General features: G+C 43.9%; 1 protein-coding gene across 1 annotated transcript in view; it reads right to left on the bottom strand.

Annotated features, from left to right (window-relative positions):
- The window catches only part of LOC138303688 (centrosome-associated protein CEP250-like), a 159,234-nt gene that overhangs the window by 117,852 nt on the left and 20,074 nt on the right, over positions 1 to 21,308 (bottom strand). Inside the window, exons 4-5 of the mRNA XM_069243015.1 lie at positions 5,615 to 5,671; positions 3,149 to 3,243 (exon numbers count right to left, since the gene is read on the bottom strand). Of these exons, the coding sequence (XP_069099116.1) occupies positions 3,149 to 3,243; positions 5,615 to 5,671 (152 nt within the window). The remainder of the gene's footprint in view (positions 1 to 3,148; positions 3,244 to 5,614; positions 5,672 to 21,308) is intronic.

Here is a 21,308-nt window from a genome sequence, read left to right as displayed (position 1 = left end):
TCCACTGTCTGCAGTACTTGCACGTGTTAAAGGCCACTTCTTTTTATGTCTTGTCTACTAACAGCTTTAAATGTCGGCTGTCAAAAACCTTTTATGTCGAATGCATTAAAATATATACATATAGTGAAAGAAATGCCTCCGGGCTGCTAATAGAGCCTATTTTATTCAGCTTGTACAGCACGGATATCCATGTAACAATCAATAGGGCTAATGCATATTCATCGCAAGTGAGCAAACAACATGCAAGTGGCTCACTTTTTGATGCTTATTTTGTCCTATTGGACTTAAAACACACAGGGCTGCAGAGCAAAATTGAACAGAAATATTGTCTTTCAAATAAGTTAGTAATTAATGTGGATAAACCAAGACCTTGGTGTCTGGGTGACTAATCATGGTCATTTTAATGGTACTTAAGCATAAGGAAGATTGCGGTGAATAAGTACTTACACCCAAGTGTGCTATTTACTAAGCAATTGGCTTGGAATGCTCTCTTAGAAAGATTAAAAGGTAAAACTGTGTCAGTACTTACAGGCGAACATAAATTGAATGCATGGTATTTATTGCAGGAAACATTATTCAAATTATTCAGGAATATCCTATATAGAGGCTGTGTATGAAGGCACAATATGTGCTACGTTGCATTTATAGGCATACCGTGAGACGTTATCCTCACCCACTGTTTGTAGCACACAATGTAAGACGTTGTCATGCCATTATTTTTCTTACCGAATTGCCAAATCTTGATTTGACAATCACTTAGGATAAATATAAATGCTTTAGATTTCTTTAAATGCACCTAGAATCATGATTTTAAATCTAATAATGTAATTGATTTTATCTGCTGCTGTATTCTTGCTGTTTTAGGAGTTCAGCCTATGGAAATGAATGAATAACTAACAAAATTCACTTGTGTAGCATTTTTCTTTTTAAGGTTGGGCACTCTTGGAATCGTGTCAAAATTCATTCCTCACTAGCTGTTTGAGATATTGCAGGAAGAACAGACGTTGTGTGCTGCAGGAACTTATAAAGGGTGGGAAACATCCACTAAATGTACATCTTTGCATTGTGTCCTTGCAGATGCACCATCAGCTGGTAAGTGCAGAAGGGCATGCGATTCAAGCTGCCACGTGATTCTGGATATTTGCCTTTACACCTAGTCTCTTCACATTTCTGTAAAATGTCTGCATCACCACAAATATTGCAACAGAAAGGTACTTGCCACTTGTGCAGGTTCACCCAGAAACATTTAAAGCAAAGGTAGGGCCCCAAATATTAGCTTCAGAACCACAACATCTACAATCTAAAGAAGATGGACCGCGACTTACATCAGGTAATGAATATTTCTTAGATATGCTAATGTTTCTTTCTGCTTCAGATAGTAATACATTTACACAATTGAAATGCTGGGATTTATTGATCATCAGAAACATGAATCAAGTGAAGGTAATTCACACGTCTTTAGTTATCTGATTCAAAGCGCTATACAACACTGAGTGACATAGAACAGTGTGGCTGAAGAGACCAAAAGACTGAGAAATGTAGAAAGCAGCTCATTCAACTTCAATAGGTCAATGAAGAGTTAACCACATTTGGCGGCACAAATAAAGGGAAATTAAAATGATAAATGTTACTACCCTGTTTGTTCAATGGTGAGCCCAGGTTAGTTGTCAGATTCCGATAGGACACTCCCCATTTCCTTTTTTCTTTGTTCTTGATAAAAGGAGCTAGTACATAAGTCTTTTCCGCTAGGCACCGACCTTCTCTGCTCACTTTCAATCATCAAAACCCCAGAAGCCCCCAAGGACTTCTCACATCCACTCACAAACAAACAGATGTTGCTCTACTGATCACACATGGGTACAATAGGAGTCTTCACATATGTCTTTTTGTAACTCAGCATAGCCACAAAAAGAGATGTGACTGCTTTTATCCCTAGAAAACGTCACTAGTATTGGTTTCTCAAAAGAAAAACTAAAGTATGTTCCTTTTGTTTGAGTTGTGCTTAGAAAATGAATGTGTGATCCTTGGCTGGGATGATGCTGAACTTGATATTTCTCCTAGAGACAATTTGCCCCTAATAATATGGACCGCTTTGATCCAATTGTTGTTATTGAAATGGTAAGTAGGGAGACATAATTTTCAGAGTCAGAACACCTGGGTAAAACAATTGTTAGAAATTAGCTTTTTATTCACATCTTGATACATCTGATCCACTTACAAATGTTCAAACTGGAAGTTGGGAAGAGTAATGTTCTATAGAACACCCTACTTCTGGAAGATGAACAGGGTTGCCAAAGAAATTAAATTTAGATTACACTGACAAACAAAATGCTAACAATTCTCTGTGACGGGTAAGAAGTAAACACGGACTGGTTAATTTGTTCTACTAAAAAGCTCTCAGACCTTTCCCTGGCAGCTTTAGATTTTTGTTCTATAATTTCACCATCCTGTAACAAACATCTACTTAAATGACATTTATTTCTGTATTTAATGTGCCTATTTAAGTAACAGTCATTTCTGCACTTTTAAATTCACCCTTTTACAGACACCACTCATCTGGGGTGCTTTAATCAGTGTATGCTGTTTCCACTGGAACAATGTAAATTGCGAATAGCTCACTGTTAGAGTAATCAACCAGCAAAGGGAGACATAACATTTATTACTGGGGCTTTGGGACACAATTTGGGGATCTCTTGGGGCTGTAAGAAGAATATGACGGTATTACAGGGTAACATTTATTGTAGTTCCCAAGAATGAAGCACACTGGCAAAATCCGGTCAGCAATAAACTTGCAGGGGTTAGTAGTTACAGTAACACTGTCAGGATCAATCCCCTGGAGTCTCTACTGCTGCTCTTCCCAGCCAGGGGAGCCCTTGCATGACAACCAGCAAACCACTATGGGATAACTACACTGCACTTCTCCACCAGAACCACAATGCACACAAAACCTTCATGGCATCACTGAAGGCAGGTACACGAGAGGCTCCACTCTGTGGCCAAGGGCATCACATACATAACCTCCACATCCTGCCAAATACCACATACTCAAAACGTGCCACTTTCACTCTGCACACCAATTGTTTTTGCTCATTTCTTTTCCGGCTGCCCACTTGCTTGCTTTCCCAGTAAGGGTTGGGCCTACACTCACCTTTGTTGTTCCTCTTCCAATTGAATGAGCAACTTCTCCATGTTGTGCCGCCCGTCATCCTCCTTACGTAGGTCCACGCCCCGTTCCTTAGAGTGCTAATGGAGGAAATTATGTTAAAAGGTTATTCTCAGAGGTCCTGCCATACTCTCTCTCTTCTGGGTTTATGTATACTGTTTCTGCATGTTCTAATTTCCAAAACCAGGACATTGGTGACAAACATGGTTGCCCGCTAGCAAAAACAAGGGTAAATAGAGAAACAGAAAATTCAAAATGCGAACATTAAACATCAGACAGTGCATGTTCATTTGGAGAACACACGGATCAACAAGTACATGTTACTGTGCTACTTAACAACAGCTGAACGAGATGTTTCCAGTTAATGAACACACTGTGGCAGGCAACCTATCAGTTATGTTACATGCGCATCATTGGATTATCAGTCCTCATCAAAATTCAGTGCAATCCCAGAACTTGAGTCATTTTGGCCCAGCAGTTTCGGATCAATTTGATAACAGAACACCTTAGAACTTAGCTTCTCATTAACAGTTGTTTAATCAAACAATTTAAGACAGTAGACAAACACAGGCAGACTGCATTTGATGGAGTCCAAAACTAAGTAAACATTCCTTCATCATCTGAAAAAGGTGGTATGGGGGAGAGGGAGAAAAAGGACTGCATAAACAATGAACAAGAGACTGCCGAAGAAGGCAAACCAGTAGGGGCAGTGGTTAACCTGTCTTCGTATACTTCTATAGGTGTAATATCAAAGTCGCCTTACCAAAGTCCCATAGTACCAAGGGTGCATATATATTACTGTGGTACAACGTAGTAGTTATAGTGGAGTATGTCCTACAGAACATCCACAAAGTAATTTTGAGGCTGCGGCTGTTATTTGCTTTGTCACTTGGTCTAGGCCCAACTACAACCTTCTTGTGGTACAATGGCCTTGTGTGCTGCTTGTGCAGTTTCGCTTGCATGGCTGACTGGCCTACCAGCGTTCCTGGTCACATTCAACTCTTTAGTAAACTCTCCCAAGAACTGGTCACCTGTTAATGTACTGGCGGCGGTGCTCCCGTAGGTGCACAATCTCTGGCTTAATCAGCCCATAATGGAATTAGAGGTATAAAACATACATTACACTGGGTCACATGGTAAGAGTGCATGCTCTCCTGAATCTGGAGTGCACTACATGATGAGATAGCTGGATAGTATTACCTTTTTTGCTCATCTGTTTGCTATAGATTTTTTGTAGATAGTCTGCACAGCATTTAGGTTGCCAGGCACTGCCCCATACACTGGTTGTCTACTCCTTCAATTAGTACTTGAGTAGTCCCAGGGAACTTAGAACTACTCAGAAGCAAGAGAGAACAACAGAAGGTGCTTTGAAAAGTCCTCAGGTTGTACACGTGCAGTGTGTGACAGGGGCTATTAGTTTTTGCCATCCATTGCATGGGGAACAAAGGGTTTTGGAAGTAACGTGTTCTTTTCAGGGTGAGTACATGTGTATGATTGTATTGCTAAGTATATTGTGTAAAGCAGCTGGGAAACCTTGGAGTGCCCACTAGTCTTTCTACCGATTGCTCTAAAACCTTTTCCATATTTATTATTTCCATCAAGCTGAATTAAGGAAACACTTGCACAGGACTTCAGTGTGTGATCCTATTTCTACCTACAGACCACCCGATTCGGTCTGTACATTCTATACATAACTTAACAAGAACGTAAGAACTATGTAAACAAAGTTTATCTTTATATATAAAAGGCTCTGTACGATTGATCATTGTTTCCTGCAGGAAATGCTTTCCCCGGACTACAGCTAATTTGATCAGTCAATTACTTTATTGGATACTTAAGCTCACAAGCACTGCTTGACTACAGTAGGTTCTTGCTACCTGAAATTACTAGCACCTATAATCTGTAATACAGTAATATGTAGATGTGGGTCAGACTTACCTTGTCAAGGAAAAGTGCATTTAGCTGCACTACTTGGAAGACAGCTGCTGGGACTCGCCGAACATTCTGTTAGGAGGTTGTTCCTAACCACACAATAATACTTTTGACGTTTTGAGCCCCTCTCTTTCCGTTACCCATATCTCACACTCGACTACCTGAATTACTCATGATCAGATATATCATCTGCTCAACTCTCTTCAATCGCTTGAGCAAGTGGGTGTGCATTATATTCACTGGGTATGAAACAAGGCACTGAAGCAGCAAGTAGATTCAAGAAAGGACGAATGGGGAGACAAGGAAATCAAACCAACACCTCTGTCAAGACAGGAGAAAAAAATAATAAAATAATACCCAGATGTCTGTCCTCCAGCAGATAATGCTGCCACCCACACTAATAGGTTTGGAATAAACAACTGCTTGAGAGGTTTCTTGTTTTTAAAAATACTGCAACTAACACTAAAGCGCGCACTCGACCTGTATAAAGCCCACTTTGATTTCCCATCCCAGGCTCACCCTGGTCCTGTGCAGCTGGATCTCCAGGTCCCGACAGCGGCTCCGGTACTGCAGCACCTGCGGGGAGCCAGAAGAAACCACTATGAAAACCACAATCTCGTAGAGGGTGTTGCCTGAGGAAGTGCGTGTGCGTGCGTGTGTGTGCGCGTGTGCGTGCGTGTGCGCGTGCGTGTACAGTACAACAGGCACTGGTGGGATAACTAGAACTCACAAACCACACAGTGGTAAATACCCAGCCTGACGCCCTCTCCAGGACATAGAGCCGCACCTATGAGACCAGACATGCTCTTCTCAATCTTAATTTAACCAATTAACGATTTTAATAGACCGAATGGCCTTGAAAGATGGAAAAACTCTGCTTATCATAAATTGCCGGAAGATGCCAGTAAATGTAAGGCTTTGCATCCAAAGAACAGTAGCTAATTTAATTTACAGGACATTCCATTTCCTTCAAGCGGGCACAGCAATACAATAGTGTTTAAAGAAGTGGCCCCTCTGTAGGAAAATGGTTGTATCAACGCATGTTGTTACACCACTTTAGATCCTGAGCATAAAGGGCCATCAGTGACCTCTGCAACAAATCCTGTCACAGCATAGTGTAGTGAACTCCATCATGCAACAAGTATGCACCGGCATGCTATGAACGGAGACCATGTGGTCACAACGGTGCCTGCTGCAGGTAGCGGGGCTGATGGTGAGCAGGTGGCACCTTCCATGCAGGTCAACCCTTGTGAATCAGAAGAAGGGCGACTCAAAGTGAGTTTGGGCAAATGCTTCAAACAGGGAACCGAAAAAAAAAAAAAAATCAAAGCGCCCTTGCCTTGCTTTCCCCTGTTTAATTATCCAGGAACTCTCAAAATGGGGGGGGCAACTGAAAAATTACTCAATACTGTGGACGGGCTATGGAACGGTGCTAGACGAACGTACTGTTACCTAAATCCTGCAATTGTTTTGAAGAAAATTACCGCTCTGAAAACACCACCTTTTTCTTGACAGTACCTGATTTATCTAAGATTGAATTGAGGGCCGCAGACCGCCAAAGCGAGCAAGTGAGAGATAGAAGGACTCAATGACTCTGTGCTGCATGGTTTCTGCTCATACTGTAACCATTCTGCAAAAGCCACCCATACTCTGTGAGGGCCAATCATACGGTATTGTGAAATGTACTAGGAGACTGCCGCGAGACCCTTGTGAGTGCCTGCTATCTAAATACAATGATGATGATGTGCCTTCCCTTTGGGAGTGAAGGACTTGTGCTTGATGTTGGCTTGCTGTGCCTGTTCTGTGCATCTGCTGGGAGCTTAAGCTGCTACTGGCTGTTTTTTAAGTGATCTGTGTGAGCAAGCTGCTATGCTGCCCTGGTCTGTGTGGTACGCAACGTTGTCAAGACTGTTTAACCACATAAATCGCAAACACAACTATCATTGTCAATCAAACTGTTATGGGACATCACCTCAACAGCATACCCATCTCCAGATAGGTTTACCCCTTGCAACACACCTACAGAACATACGAGACGCGCTGCCCGGCAATGCATTGTACACATCATGGTACCAAACCCCTTGTACTTGTCTAAGCACTGCCACCCCAACAGTAGGTGTCTGTATACCCCACTCTATCCCAACACAAAACACACACCCCCAACCAGTACATTGTGTGGCAGTGAAGCCCTACAGCTGTCATCCTAACAGCACATCTGCATCCACATGTCACTAAGTCTTAATGCACATGCATAATGCATTCGACTCATCACACTGGTATTACCCTGAGCCCACTTAAGGGCCTAGCTATCAACAGCAGCAAGTGCAGTGGGCATTGGTGTGCAAGGATGCAAGGGGCCCACTGCAACCTTAATGCAGCTATCTTAATACCCAGGGCGGGGGACAGGGTCCAATGTTCCTTGCTAGTATTGGGGCCCTTGGCACCCTTGCTAAGCCACAGCAGCCAGCATTGCACCAAAGCCATAAAACTGTTTAAGCAAGGCCACTTCAGTAGCAAATGAAGGTTCAGGTATAAATATAGCCTGAGAAACAAAATACATAAAACACGCTTCATAGCACCATCGTGCACAAAGGACAAAACCTTAGTAGTAGGCTAAACAATGACACATGAACGGCACATTAGCTCTGATCAACATTTGTATCAGAACATCCTTTTATAAAGTAGTTCAAACATACCACAACAATGCTTGTGTCACATTGCATTAATGCCATGCAACAGACTAATGCTACCACTTAACAAAACAATAATCTTTGGCCATGCAATGAACAACCGGACACCATGCAAGCATTCATGCATCTACTGCAATAGAAAGATTCTGACAGAATCTGACAGTTACGAGCTGGTCACAACTCCACTATCCATTACTGCACAACACTTTAAAAAACATATCTTTCTCTAACCAAATCCCAACAATCATGAATCACCTTGACTCTGGTCAAAGAGAATTAAAGAACTGAAAAGAGTGCCCACGTTCACAAAGAATAAAAGGATAATCAAGTCAAGTCAAAGAAGTCTTTATTCGATATTTCATCATAAAAGACATGCTACACGTCATAATACTTATAAAATTGTCAGTGCTAATGATTATAACAATAAATACAATATTTCATAAAAGCTACTAAGAACGTATTAAATCTATCTAATGCATCATTTGTTAAATATTTTAACATAATAATAAAAAGGAGTACATTACTTTAAAAAGGCTCAGTTCTAAAATTCAGGATAATTTACTTATCTAAAACATGTAGCTGTTTTAGTGATTCAAAACGAATTATCCATGCCCACCCCAGGAATTTGGCCACCCCTATTGCTATAGTAGGTGAAGGATCAGTTTTAAGGATCCTACAAGCAGTCTCGGCCGATTGTGTGCCCAGACTTTTGCATAGGGGTACCAACCACTTCTTCCTTGGGGCAGCATATAATGGACAAACAAAAAATAAAAGGATAATACAATTGCAGGCATGCTACACTGATGCTTAAGCCATGAAACACTAGTTATTAGCTTCCACCACTAATTAGAGCAGGTGTCTCCCATCAATCTATCGCAAGCTACCAGTAGCTCCCAGACCCTTTCAAAGTAGCTCACACCCTGAAGTTCATCTATAATTAAGCACAGGGTCACATTTTTCCTTTTAAAGTTAAGGGAAGGCTGTGTTTATTTCACATTATTATCACCAGGCTGCAGATAGCAGGGCAAGATAAGGGGCAGTGCTGGAATTGAAGCACTAAGGTATTTAAGTGACAAATAAAAGTTGTTGTCAACTCGGTATTGGAGGTGAGAAGAACATGATGTTTCTCAATGCTTTTAAAATCAGAGAAAATCAAAATGAAATGTTACCTTATGATTAGGTTAACTTTTCATTTTCATTTTCTCAGTGTTGCATTTACAAACAGCAGGGCCCTCTCTTGCTCCCAGTGGCCAGTAGAACACTGCGCCATATTTGTAACTGAAAATACAGTCATGTTTTTAATTGTGAGAAATTTAAAGGTGCAGAAAAATGTTCCACATTATGAAAATGTTTGCACTCCCATTAAATAAATGGTGTATGTTTGTGTTATACATTCAACTGTGCCACATATGGTGAAAGGTATGTCCTATGCCACAAGTACATATGACACAGGATTTCAGTTACCCATAAATATATTTCCCATTCGTATGCAAACATGTTTATACAGCCTCAAAGACAATGCTCTCACTGACACACGCGGCAGCCCTATTATAGTGTCCCTAGTGAAAGTATTATGTTCAAACCACAGTATCTTGCTCTATGGACATTAGGCTTAAAGTCAATAAAGCTAGGTGTGTGGGTGCCCGGTAATAATGAGCAAGTTGTTGAGCCTTTGGTATCTCACAATGATTTTCACTGATCAGAAGTAGCTTTCACTACAGAAAAGGCTGGCGACTCCTAAATTTCAGTAATTTTATTAAATAGGCAAATTCTTTGAGAAAATGTGTATCTTAGAATTAATTTTGAAATAATGATAGTCTTGTGTAATAAGGGCAACTTATTTGCAAACATAAATATTCTAGTCTGTGACGAGGAGGGCACCTTAATGTAACACCAAATTATTAGATAATGAAACATAAGAAGTTTCAGGCCATGAAAAATCATAAAAATAATAATAGACTTGTAGGTCGAGTAACTTGAATATTCTACTTGACCTAACTTTAATGTATTTGACCCATAAACAGGTCTCAAATCCTGTGATCCTAGGCAATTATTTTACTTTACAGAGTGACCTTTTTTCTTCATTCTCAAACATGAGTGCACCTTCAAATATGCGAGTTCGGCATTTCTGCTGTACAAAAAAAAATAGTCTTGTTTGATTGAATCGACTAAACGCTTGCTCCATGTATAAGGCAGGCTTATTTATGAGGCGCAACATAGTGCAAGAGTGACGAAAACCTTAAGACAGATTGTCTTGAAGCCAGGCAAAGCCACTTTGCGTGGTTCTGAGTGACTCCAAAAATCTGGAGTAACACAATGCAGCACAAATCGCAAACCACATTCTGCAGCAAACATAGAAAGAGGAATATGACTCTCAGGATTATTTTTGTGCAGGAAAGTGTCCCTTCCTGCAGAAAAACAATCCTGCATGCAATGCAGGCACTCTAGAACCATGGTACACAGGTGTCTACTTTGGCAGTAGAGAGCACATTGTGCACTAGCGCATAGGAAAGGACAGGAATGCACCATATTGCCTTAAATATGGCACACTGCTACACTTTGCCTGTCAGGCAGTGCAGCAAGGTGACTTCCTGCGCTGCACTGCATGACTTCATCATAAATGAGGTCCTGAGAATCTAGCCCACATATAAGGTACATATAATCCCTGACTTGCCTCTTAGTTTACCAATAGACTTGCCATCAGGGCAGGGGCAGGAGAGTTTCCCAGTTTATGTTCAATCTGTGGCAACTGGGTTTCAGAAAGCAAGATTATCATTTGCACATCACCAAATAAAGTGTTCTGATTTGTTTCCATTCTATTACAATATTTTTTCATCACTCAGAAGTACCAAAAAAACTTTTTCCAACGACTGACATATTTTGAAATGTTTTGTGCAGTTGACGTATTAGCTATTTAAATGTGTGTTAGAAAAAACTGACAACCTACGGCCTTTTATTGCACACTCGTTGGACAGCAAGTCAGACAGTTCCCTTCACAAAATCCTGGAGCTCTGCAGTTAAAGGAAAGGTGACTGTAAGACTTTTGACCTCAGTCTCTGAACTCAGAGCAAACGTGTCGAGATAAAAATAAGAGTTAAAGGCGTTTGATCCTTCACTTTCTGACTGAATAGAACACCTGTTCTTTGTCAACTCACCAGAATGGGCATGTAAGTCCTAAAAATAACTCGACCTGATAAAATATGACTCCCCATAGCGAGTAGATGTTTCAAGACCTGTGTTTATATGGAAAACAATAAACAAATAGTTGGCTTTTGACATTTCGGAACAGTAGATTGAATCAGTAAAAACACAAACACATTTGATCTCATTGATGCAATTAATATCTTCAATTGGAGCTGATTTCTTTAATCATAACGGCAATAGACACTGTTATGGCTATGCTCAAAAGACCACAGACTTGTACCCCTTCTCAAACTTGCCATAAAAAGTGCTGAGAATTGTCTTCGCATTCTTTTTCATTGTTCTGGACATCGAGGTCATGACCTTGGCTCTAGCAAAGCCAAGCCACAGGTGTGAAGCAAAGACAGACAACGTTGGCTGGCGCTCCTTTTACATACTGGACTATCCACATCTAGTCCAAAGAACTAGCAACTTTGCCCTGGCTGCTTTGAAGGTTCAGGTGTTGAGAACATGAGCTTCTTGATAGACTCAGAATTATCCGTAGCCCCACATATTCTGTGAGTACACAGTCATGCCCCGCTTTTTTTTTTAACTGCAGTGCGTCTTTCTGGGCTGGTCTCTAATGGGACAGAGCACGGGGAGATTAGTAACATCTTCAATGAAAACAGACCTTTGTCTCCTTCATGGATTCGTTCTACCGTAGGGCAGAGAAAATAATTGCTGAACTTGGATAATGGCTCCAGGATTGAGCTTTTCAACGGCGAACCTGTAGTTATACAAAACATAGGTGACAACAGACGTATCTTACAGCCTAATGAATGATCTAAGAAACTACGAGAACTTGGACAGAAATCCAACAGAAGTTCTCATAAGATATGGATATATAAGAAAGAGACTGAATTTTTGGAAGGTAATCCGGCTACACAAGTGTTTTACACACTACCAAAAATCCATAAAAAAACAGCACTTCAGTACCAGGAAGACAAATAGTACCTGGGACACCTCAATCTTGAACCATTATTCCAGATCAGGGGTTATTTTCTCAACCTGGTGGGCAAACAAATCCCTAGATATACAAGAGATACCAAAAATCTTTTAAGACTACTCAAGAAAACACAATATAACCCAGTTGTGAACCGCCTTATTGAGATTTCAAAAGCCTACTTCAGGAGAAAACATTGAGGGTAATGGAAAATGTTTTGTTCTCAGAAGACTGGGCACATAACACTCCCAGACGACCACGCTCTTGGTCCATTTCAAGACATTTCTATTCTCACTCTACAACGGTGCAAGTAGTTCATGCCGATCGCACACATTTCTACACTCTCAGGAAGTGTCTTACGGATGGAGGCGCCAATATCGATTAATATTTCGCTGGGAGGGTTAACTACACCAACTAAAAACTCTGCAGGACACTTGTTGGGTCCTGGGAATGGCCGTCGACACACCTTGTCAAGCCTTGCAGTCTTCCCCCAGGGGTTCTCCTTCAAAGGCTTCACAATGGCAGAAATCAGACCACCACTGGAAGCACAACCGACTGAGCCCTGAGGAACAGGCTCAAGAGAGACAATCTGACCTGGACAGACTGGCCTCTGGCACAAATAAACCGGCCCCATGACGTCTAATTTCCCAGAACGGCATGCTTCAACAAACCACTGGCTCCATTTTGCTCCCACGTAAATGGGCCTGAGGAGGTGGGGGAACCCTTGGGAAATACTCCCCTACTGAACTGCCCAACGTTGCAGGTCCACGCCCCTGTAGTACTTTATTCCTGATGCAGGACTGTGTTTTTCATTATTGGTTTATTTGGTTCCATGTTAGATTTTGTTGATATGCCAAAGCACCACTGTGTGCTATCACACCTCCCACCCATCTGGAGCTCAAAATATTGAGCCTCAAAGTGCGAGGCTTAAAGTAACCCACTAAACGAGCTGCAGTGCACTCCCTACTGGAGCTCTCAGGAAGCCATGTCTGTGTCTTACAAGAGACTCAACTACTTACTAAAGATACTTCTCGGATGCACTCCAAATGGTTTCCTCAACAACTCTGGTCCTCTGCTCCAGCAAAGGAGGGGGGTTATACTCTTCTCTAGGAACTCCCAGGGGGAAACAATGTCTAAAGTAGCAGAAATCAAGAGATAACTGCTTGTCTTTAGAATGCAGTTTGGGAACTTTTACTTTACAATAGCATCCATTTACACTCCCAAACGAGCAACATGAAAAGTTCATCATGGAGTCCTTAGCCCCAGTATTTCGCACCCCAGACACAGCGATTCTAATGGAATGTGGGGAGGAGACTTGAACTTGGTTACGGACAACGATCTTGACAGATCTGGCCACAGGTAAGAGCAGATCAGATGGGAGCCTTCTCACACTCAGGTCTACAGTGACTGAAGGACTGTGGTCTGACTGATGCAAGGCACGTGACCCACCCTCATGCACGAGATTACACTTTCTATCCCACCTTCCGGAAAACATACGCATGTGTAGATTATTTCCTGGCCTCCCCTGCTTTCATTAAACTAACATGTGATTCTCGATTGAGCCTAGGTCACTATCTGACCACGCACCCTTGACATTAACAGGACACATTGCCTCTTCTCAATACAGGACCTCCCGCTGGAGCCTGAGGTACACATTGTTCCACTCACCCACTAATGTCGAGTTATTAGTCTAAACATCAACGACAATGCCTTAATGCCACTCTCCTCACTCTGGGAAGCACTAAAGCTTGTGGTAAGGGGTGAATGCATTGTTATTTTGGCAGCAGACAATAGGGCCCGCAGAATAAAAGAGACGTCTAGAACGCACAATACTAGAATGGGAAACAATACATAAACGCACAGGGGATCCCAGAGTGTGGAGGGAATTAGAGAGTGCACCTACAACTCAAACAATTAGATCTTGACAAGGCTGATTACGCTATAGTCCGCCTGAAACATAAGTTTTACCTGGGGAGCAACCGCTGTGGACGGATGCTGGCACATAGATTACTCGCCTGCACCCACGCTGCATCCATCTCGGTCATCCATTATTCCCCGATTGAAGAAGCCCACACACCCGCAGATTGAGGCTGCCTCTCGACAATTTTACCATTCCCTTTACACAGCCTCTGACAACAACCCTATAGATTTCACAAACTACCTCAATGAATGAGTACAACCTCACCTCCCTGCCACACACTGAAGAGGAGGCATTAGATAAACCCATCCACATAGAAAAGGTCATCTCAGCCATAGCTTGATGAAAGACCGTAAAAGCTCCATGCCCGATGGCTTTTCTCCACACCTCTATAAGGCCTTTTGCCCAAAACTGGCGTCCGTCCTTACGAGACTCTTCCGTTCATTTGCAGACACAGGCTCCCTCACTGACACCATGTTTGAAAACATCATTACCGTAATCCCAAAACAGGGCAAGGATCCCACTACCTGTGGGTCCTATAGGTCCATCTAATTACTTAATATTAATGCCAAACTTTTCACCAGCATTCCGTCCCATTGCCTCAACCCCCTTATGCCTGGCTTTGTAGGCCCTGACCAGAAAGGCGTCATCCTTACCTGACAATGTGGAGTTAACACCAAGTACATTTTGCGCTTACTGGATAAGATCCACAGATCCAAGAAAGAGGTGCTTCTGCTATCGAATGATGCCAAAAAGGGATACCTCTTTGCGACCCTCTCATTTATGCTTCGGGGAATAAATTCAGGTGTTGGGTCAGGAGTGCATACAGCACGCCTAGGGCTTCATTACAGGTGAAACTGGGTTCTTCGCAGCCCTTTTCCAATACAGCGCAAGTCAAGATAGGGATGCTCCCTGTCCCCACTCCTCTTCACCATGCATATGGAACCTCTTGCCCAAAAGATCCAAGCCAATCCTATCATCACCAGGATAAAGTTTGGCAGTGATCACCATCTCATTGGCTTATATGGGGATGATGTGATCCTGGCCATCTCTGATGGCCTCTTTCCCAGCCCTAGTCACCGACCTGCACGGATTTGGGCTGATATCAGGCCTCAAAGTGAAAATAAAAATTTGAAACCTTTCAGAGACGCATCTCACGAAGCCTGCCTCCGCTTAAGATTCCCATTTATGTGGGCATCCAAACACATTTCGTACCTGGGGATTTGTCTGGACCGCTCTATACCACAAACGTTCACTTTAAACTACTCTACCCTTACATCTCCTATTCTGGCTGATTTGGATAAATGGCGCCACCTCGGCTTAACGTGGATGGCCCAGATCATGGCAATGAAAATGAATAACTTACCTGTATCCTGTACCTCTTTCAGAACCACCCCCTAATCCCTCCGAAAAATAACCTGCAGACCCTTCAAAACCTGATCTCGAAATTCATCTGGGATGTGAAACCACCTTGCTTATCCAAACACTTGATATACCGCCCAACTTGTGAGGAGGGGGCTGGCAGAACTGTGTCTGTAGCACTACTTCCAGGCTGCCCAGTTACGCTTCCTGGTGAAGTGGAGACACCCACTCTCAGAGAAACACTGGTGCTTCACGAACCAGGCAGGTGCTAGGACCCACATCTAAAAGGAACCTTGGCTTCCTCCGCAAGCATCTGTCGTGGGGATTTTACACCTCCCCTGTCACCAACTCTGTGTTTTGGTTCAGGGACGAGGTGGCGTCCAAAGCAGGACTGACCTCTTTTCCGTTTCCAATGACCCCCCCCCCCCATCTGTACCAATCCTGATTTCACTCCAGGAATGTACCCTGATCAATTCCACTGCTGGTAGGAGGGAGGGTGTAAAAGCGTGGGCTGCCTTTCCGATTGCACAAGAGATTCTACGGTTTGACCAGCTTAAACTGGAGTATGGCTTAATGGAAGCTGATAGATTACAATACCTGCAGTTCCACCGCTGGGTGCAGCAACCAGCCAATCAGGCTCAAGCGTAGAGACCTCACAGGGTTTGAGAAATGGGTGGTAAACGCGTAGTCTCAGAAATACACACCCTCTTGGGCTCACAGGCTCAGCTGCCTAAGGCACCAGGCCAATATAGATGGGAGACGGAATTAGGCAGAGAACTGACAGATAAAGAATAGGGATACCTATTTTATAGAGAACATAATTCAGCCCACAATACAGCTACAGTCAAAATGGCCTACAAAATAACTTCCTATTGGTATCTTACTCCTGCACGGCTTAAATCATGGAACCCAAACAGATCCAAACAGTGGTGGAGGGGCTGGTGGAATACTGGCACAAAGCTACACCTCATGTGACACTGCCCAAAACTAGAACAGTTCAGGGAACGCATATTGGCAACATGGACTCGCCAATACTGCAGGTGGAGTCCAGTGGTGGCAGCAAATTTGAGAGTGTCAGGAACAATCCCCACATGCCCACAGACTTGGTGCCTGGGTTCAGAAAGGGGGAAAACATATGTCATGGGCTGAGGGAATATGAAGAGTCTCTGGTAGTGCGCAGGATCTCTGAGAAGGATTAAGGGAAATGGCCTGGGGAGCTATATTCCTGAGGAGGGGAGGGATGCCCTACTGGCCCTGGAAGGGAGTGACAGGCAGGAGTATCGCCTCATAAAGAGGTATGGCTTCAGCCCTGAAGACTACACTTGAGTTCTCTGGCCCCAGGGAACTTGCAAAGGAGGCCGAACTCTGGCTGAGTGCTAGAGGAGCTCGTAAGGCACTAGAAAGTGACCCTAAAGGGAATGGGTCCGATTTCCCCAAACGAGGGGGGGGGGGGGTCAGAGTAGCCAAGACAGGTCCCATAGGGGGTTGGGGGGGGTCGAGATTGTCCTATGCCCAATCACAAACCTTGGAGAGTAACCCAAGGTGGCCATAGGGAGGAAACTTAGTCTATACCGGGAGGCCAACCACTGAGGGGGATCCCCTAGTGTCAGAAGAACTTGGGGGTGGGGGAAGTAAGCGACTGGAACCAGCATCCAACCAGTTCTGCTATCCAGCAGTGCCACCCCACAAAGGTGGGGGGGTGCAGAAGCCCAGATTGAGGGGTTTAAGGGAGGGGTAGGACCCTCCTTTAACTCCAGTCCCACCTAAGGGTACAGACCCTAGGTTGGGGAACCCGGTCCAGTCCAGGTAAACCCCCTTGATCTGGGGGTACGGACAGCTGTCACCAGCGTCCCTAACGTTTTGTCTTCTTGGGGTACCACTCCTGATGGGAGGGTGCAGAACTCTGGAGGGAAGGGTTTGAGGGAGAGGGAGAACTCTTCCCCTAACTCCTGACCAGACCAACGGTACAGACCCTAGGTTGGAGAACCAGGCCCAGGGAAACCCCCTTGAACTGGGGGTAGAGAAAGCTGTCACCAGTTTTTACTTCTAGGGGTATAACTCCTGGTGGGAGGGTGCGGAAATCTAGAAGGAAGGGCAGGGATAGGAAGGACTCTTCCCTGACCCCAATGAGAGGCTGGACACGCCTCTGTTGCTCGCCTGGGTTCCTCTTGCTGGAGGCTCATGTAGCCGGGGTGGTGATCTTTGACTGAGGTCCCCGGTCCTGCAGTCAGTCTGCTGCCATTACCACATTACCCCTATGAGGAGGACAGGAGCTCCTTCTTGTTGGCCAGGGGAGTGAAGTGCCACAATTACTGTATATTTTATCAAAGAAGCGCTGAGGCGCTACTACCCCTGAGCAGGAGATATGATGGATGAATGAATGGTAGCACTGTCTGCCTGCAATATACCTACTTGGCAGGGTGGATTCATATGTGCTTATTGGCGATGTTTCACTTTATGGGCTTCATGATGTTGGTTGGGCTTTTATGATGATGAGTTTAGTGCACAATGTGCATTTTGGTGATATGTGTTTTATCATGACGTGCATTTTAGTAACAATGACAACCTCACTACAGGTTATGTTGCAGGATAACCGGTAACCTATGTGCTTTATGTGACTACCCCTGCCTCTGGCAGAGTACTAGTAACTGAGTAATGTTCTGACAACTGCTTGTGTAGCAGGGTATTACTGACATGTTCTGTTTGGTCTAATGATGTTTTATGCAATACAGTTAATTTTTATATAACTTGGCATAGTGTTTCCTTTGTGGTGTATTTATTGTGTCATGTGTGTTGTGCAGTCGCTTTACACATTGCCTACTCGAGTTGACGGTTCCTCATGTGTAGCAGACCATCCCTAATGTTCCTAGAATGTTTGGGAGCAAACAGTGCGATTTCAAACTATAGGTTGCCTGTACTCAAGATCCACCAGTATTTATTTATTGACTATTTTATTTGCTTAGACTTTGTAAAATAAGTAGTGGCAAAAGCTAGTAGTTTGTTCTCATCCTCTTAGCTTGTATGTTCTATGAGCCCTTCTCTGTTGTTATTTTTTTCCTCTTTTGGGAGATTTTCGAATGGTGGTTTCAGGATGATTCTGTTGTTTCAGACTACGGATAAGTAGCTCTGCATGTTTTCTGAAGCCTTCCATTCGACCACTTTCGCGTCTGTAACAGGAGACGTTATCCAATGAGGTACATTAGGCTTCTATTCAATTTATAAAAGAACTCGTCTCTATGTCTGATTTGACTAGTTGTACTTTATTTTCTCCCAACACAGAAGTCTAATTCTTCTTTGACTATCTAGGGGTCATTGCAATTTTTTATCATGTCTCTAGACTCCTTCCCCCTCTGACATTTTCTTTGTTTCTTCCTAGGACTTCAGGATCCTATGTCTTCCACTCACAGACAGCCAGCGAAAGAAGGGGAGAAAACAAATGGAAAGCCGTTGTAGGTAAAGGGTCTCTCATCTCAGTATCTGCTTTATTGTTTTTTGTGTGCATGCAAGTTGGGGTGCTCAGGGGGAGGGGAACCCTCTTTGTGAATATAATAAGGGGTTCTTTTAAGTTGTGCTGCCCAAGGACACAGTATGGTTTTTTTAGGGTCTCCTTTATTTTGTGTTATTTGAATCAGTGCAGGTTTAACAAAGGAAGTAAGCATAGCAAGAAAAAACAAAACAAACTATGGTGCGAATATAGTTCTTTCCCTTTTTAGGGATTGGTTCCCGCGGCAGTAACCCTCTTCACCTTCAAGTGCCCGTGATTTCCTGTGCTCCTGTCCCCTACCCGGTCCCCGTCTACCTTTCCCAACAGCCCTGTTAGTTGACCACGCAAGCAGTCACGTACCTGAGAGCGCCACGTCGCTCCGCTCTCCCAGTTTCTCGCTGTGGCTCTCTGCCTCTTCTCCTCTATTATGACTTGGTTTGGGGTCCGCTCTCTGGGGTCTCTGCGTTCCTCGCATCGCTGCCTCTCCTCCTACGTTCCAACTTGGATTCGGGTCCACGCTCCTGGGTCTCCTCGCTCCTCTCCCGTCTAGACACGCTCTTCTCCCCTTCCGGCTTTCTTCTGTGTCCGGCAATCCTCCTTGGCGTCAGAATGTTCCTCTATGCCTGCGTCTACTACGCTCTTGGGAGTCCCCCTGGGAGACTCCCACCTCAGCCCGTCCTCCAGGTATTCCCGAGCCCTCTCACAGCATCGCAGTTTTAAAAATTGACCGACCAACAACTTTTTGCACAATGAGCATGGGTGAAAACTGTTAAATCATATAAGACCGTTTTCTATCAGTTGGCTTATGATGAATTTCTGTCCACAAGGTTTCGGAAAAACCTGCTACATCAAAGTACGGTAAGTCAAATTTGTTTGCACTAATGGAGTAGATAAAAACTTCGAGAATTTGTTTTGTGTATTATTTCACACCTGGGGATTGTGCTGCACAGGACAAATTGCAACCCCAGATCTCCAGGAGATCATTAATATATGTTTTGTAGAGTTTAATACGAGTTCTGAAGATATTGGTGTTAGTCATAACAATGTTTATTTTTTTTCCAAATTGCTGGACATAGAAGCATGCAACACGGGAGCAAAAGTACTTTCCACAGAAGTACTGTGTACCTGTAAGTAAACTGTACATTTGAATTAAACAAAAGTTTTTTTTTGTCTTTTTTTGTAACAGACAAATGCGTGCACTCTCAGAACAAACAAAAGTGTTCTGGATCAATCCTGTTTATTTGTTAGTGCAACACAGCTAGTAGTTTACAACCCATTGGGCCGGCAACGACCGATACAAGACAGCATATATGTAACACAGCTTTATGCCCACAACCAGTAGGCCGGCAGTGTTGCAAGGTATAATGAAGAAAAAGAAAAACAAAGAACTTTAGCGCCACCATTCAGTCCCCCTACTCCCCCTCCACTATTACAGCTAGACGGTCTATGATAAATCCTATGGGTGTATAAGCCTAGTTGAAGAGCAACAGGTCACTTGTGGCTAAGGTCGCACTATGTGGGAGTCACATGGGTGTGGGGCAGTAGGCGCAGCACTTTTAGGTATGTGGAGCAAAGAAGCTCATTGAATTCCCGAGAAAGCACTTGGATGAGGGGTGCCAATGTTGTAGAGTAATTGTGGCCCTGTTGGCCTGCTGCTAGGGACAGCTTCTCCATCCCCAAAATAAACCATAATTTGTGGAGCCAGGCAGTATAGTCTGGTGTCTTCTCTGTGCCCCATGGTGATAGCATTGCTTGATGCGCTGTGCCAAGGACGAGAGGCATCTGGTTCCCTTTTTGGGAGCTGAGCGGGAAGGTTAAGGGGTTGAGGAGGCCCAAGATAGTATATGCTAAGAATGAGGGAATTTCAGTGTTGAATGGGAGTCTTTCCCTGGCAAAGGCCCTTTCAGCCTCTGCCATCCTCTCCTGGACTAAGGCCTTATCTCTTCCACAGCCAGCCATGCTAGCTGCAACCTCAGGTCCCTTTCTTCCCGCCTATCTCTGAGCTCCTCAGGCGGCACGGAATGGGAGGTGACACTGCTCCAAGGACAGGACCCAGTAAGAGACACCCTATCAATGTGGTCCTCTCTCTCTACTGGCATCCCTGGACAGTCATCTGTCATCAGTGACCATGGCCCGGAGCACGCTTTCCAGCACTGCCCATAAAGCATTTCTCCTGCGCTAGGCTCAGTAGAGGTACCAAATAAAATGTGGCTCTCTCCTCGCGTTTAGGTACACAAATCACTCTTCCAGCGCATTAAGAGATAAGATTGCAGGGGAACAGGGGACATAGCACCCAGCCCCTGGAGACAGCAAGAGGGGGCACAGTGCGGTAGGGCCCAAGCAAACAGGACAGCACAAATGGTTGGTGTCAGTGGCAGTTCCTCCTAGTGACGCAGCAGGTCACAGGTCAGCACAGCAGCAGCAGTCCAAAGTGACATTTCTATAATGGTAATAAAAAATCCACCTACACCAGTAAGCAGCATATCTCACTACCATTACAACCATACCAAACATCCCTACACTACTCCTCATAGATCAGACCTACACATAAGGTAAGGCATTTCCAGTGCAATACTATGAGCAAGGCAGCACTCACAGCACTGAGAAACCAAATAGGCTGTTTGTCACTACCAAGA

Source organism: Pleurodeles waltl, chromosome 7, assembly GCF_031143425.1.
Source record: "Pleurodeles waltl isolate 20211129_DDA chromosome 7, aPleWal1.hap1.20221129, whole genome shotgun sequence".
In the NCBI taxonomy this organism is placed as follows: domain Eukaryota; kingdom Metazoa; phylum Chordata; class Amphibia; order Caudata; family Salamandridae; genus Pleurodeles; species Pleurodeles waltl.
The sequence above is the reverse complement of the archived record's forward strand: the minus strand, read 5'-3'. Positions and strand labels throughout refer to the sequence as shown.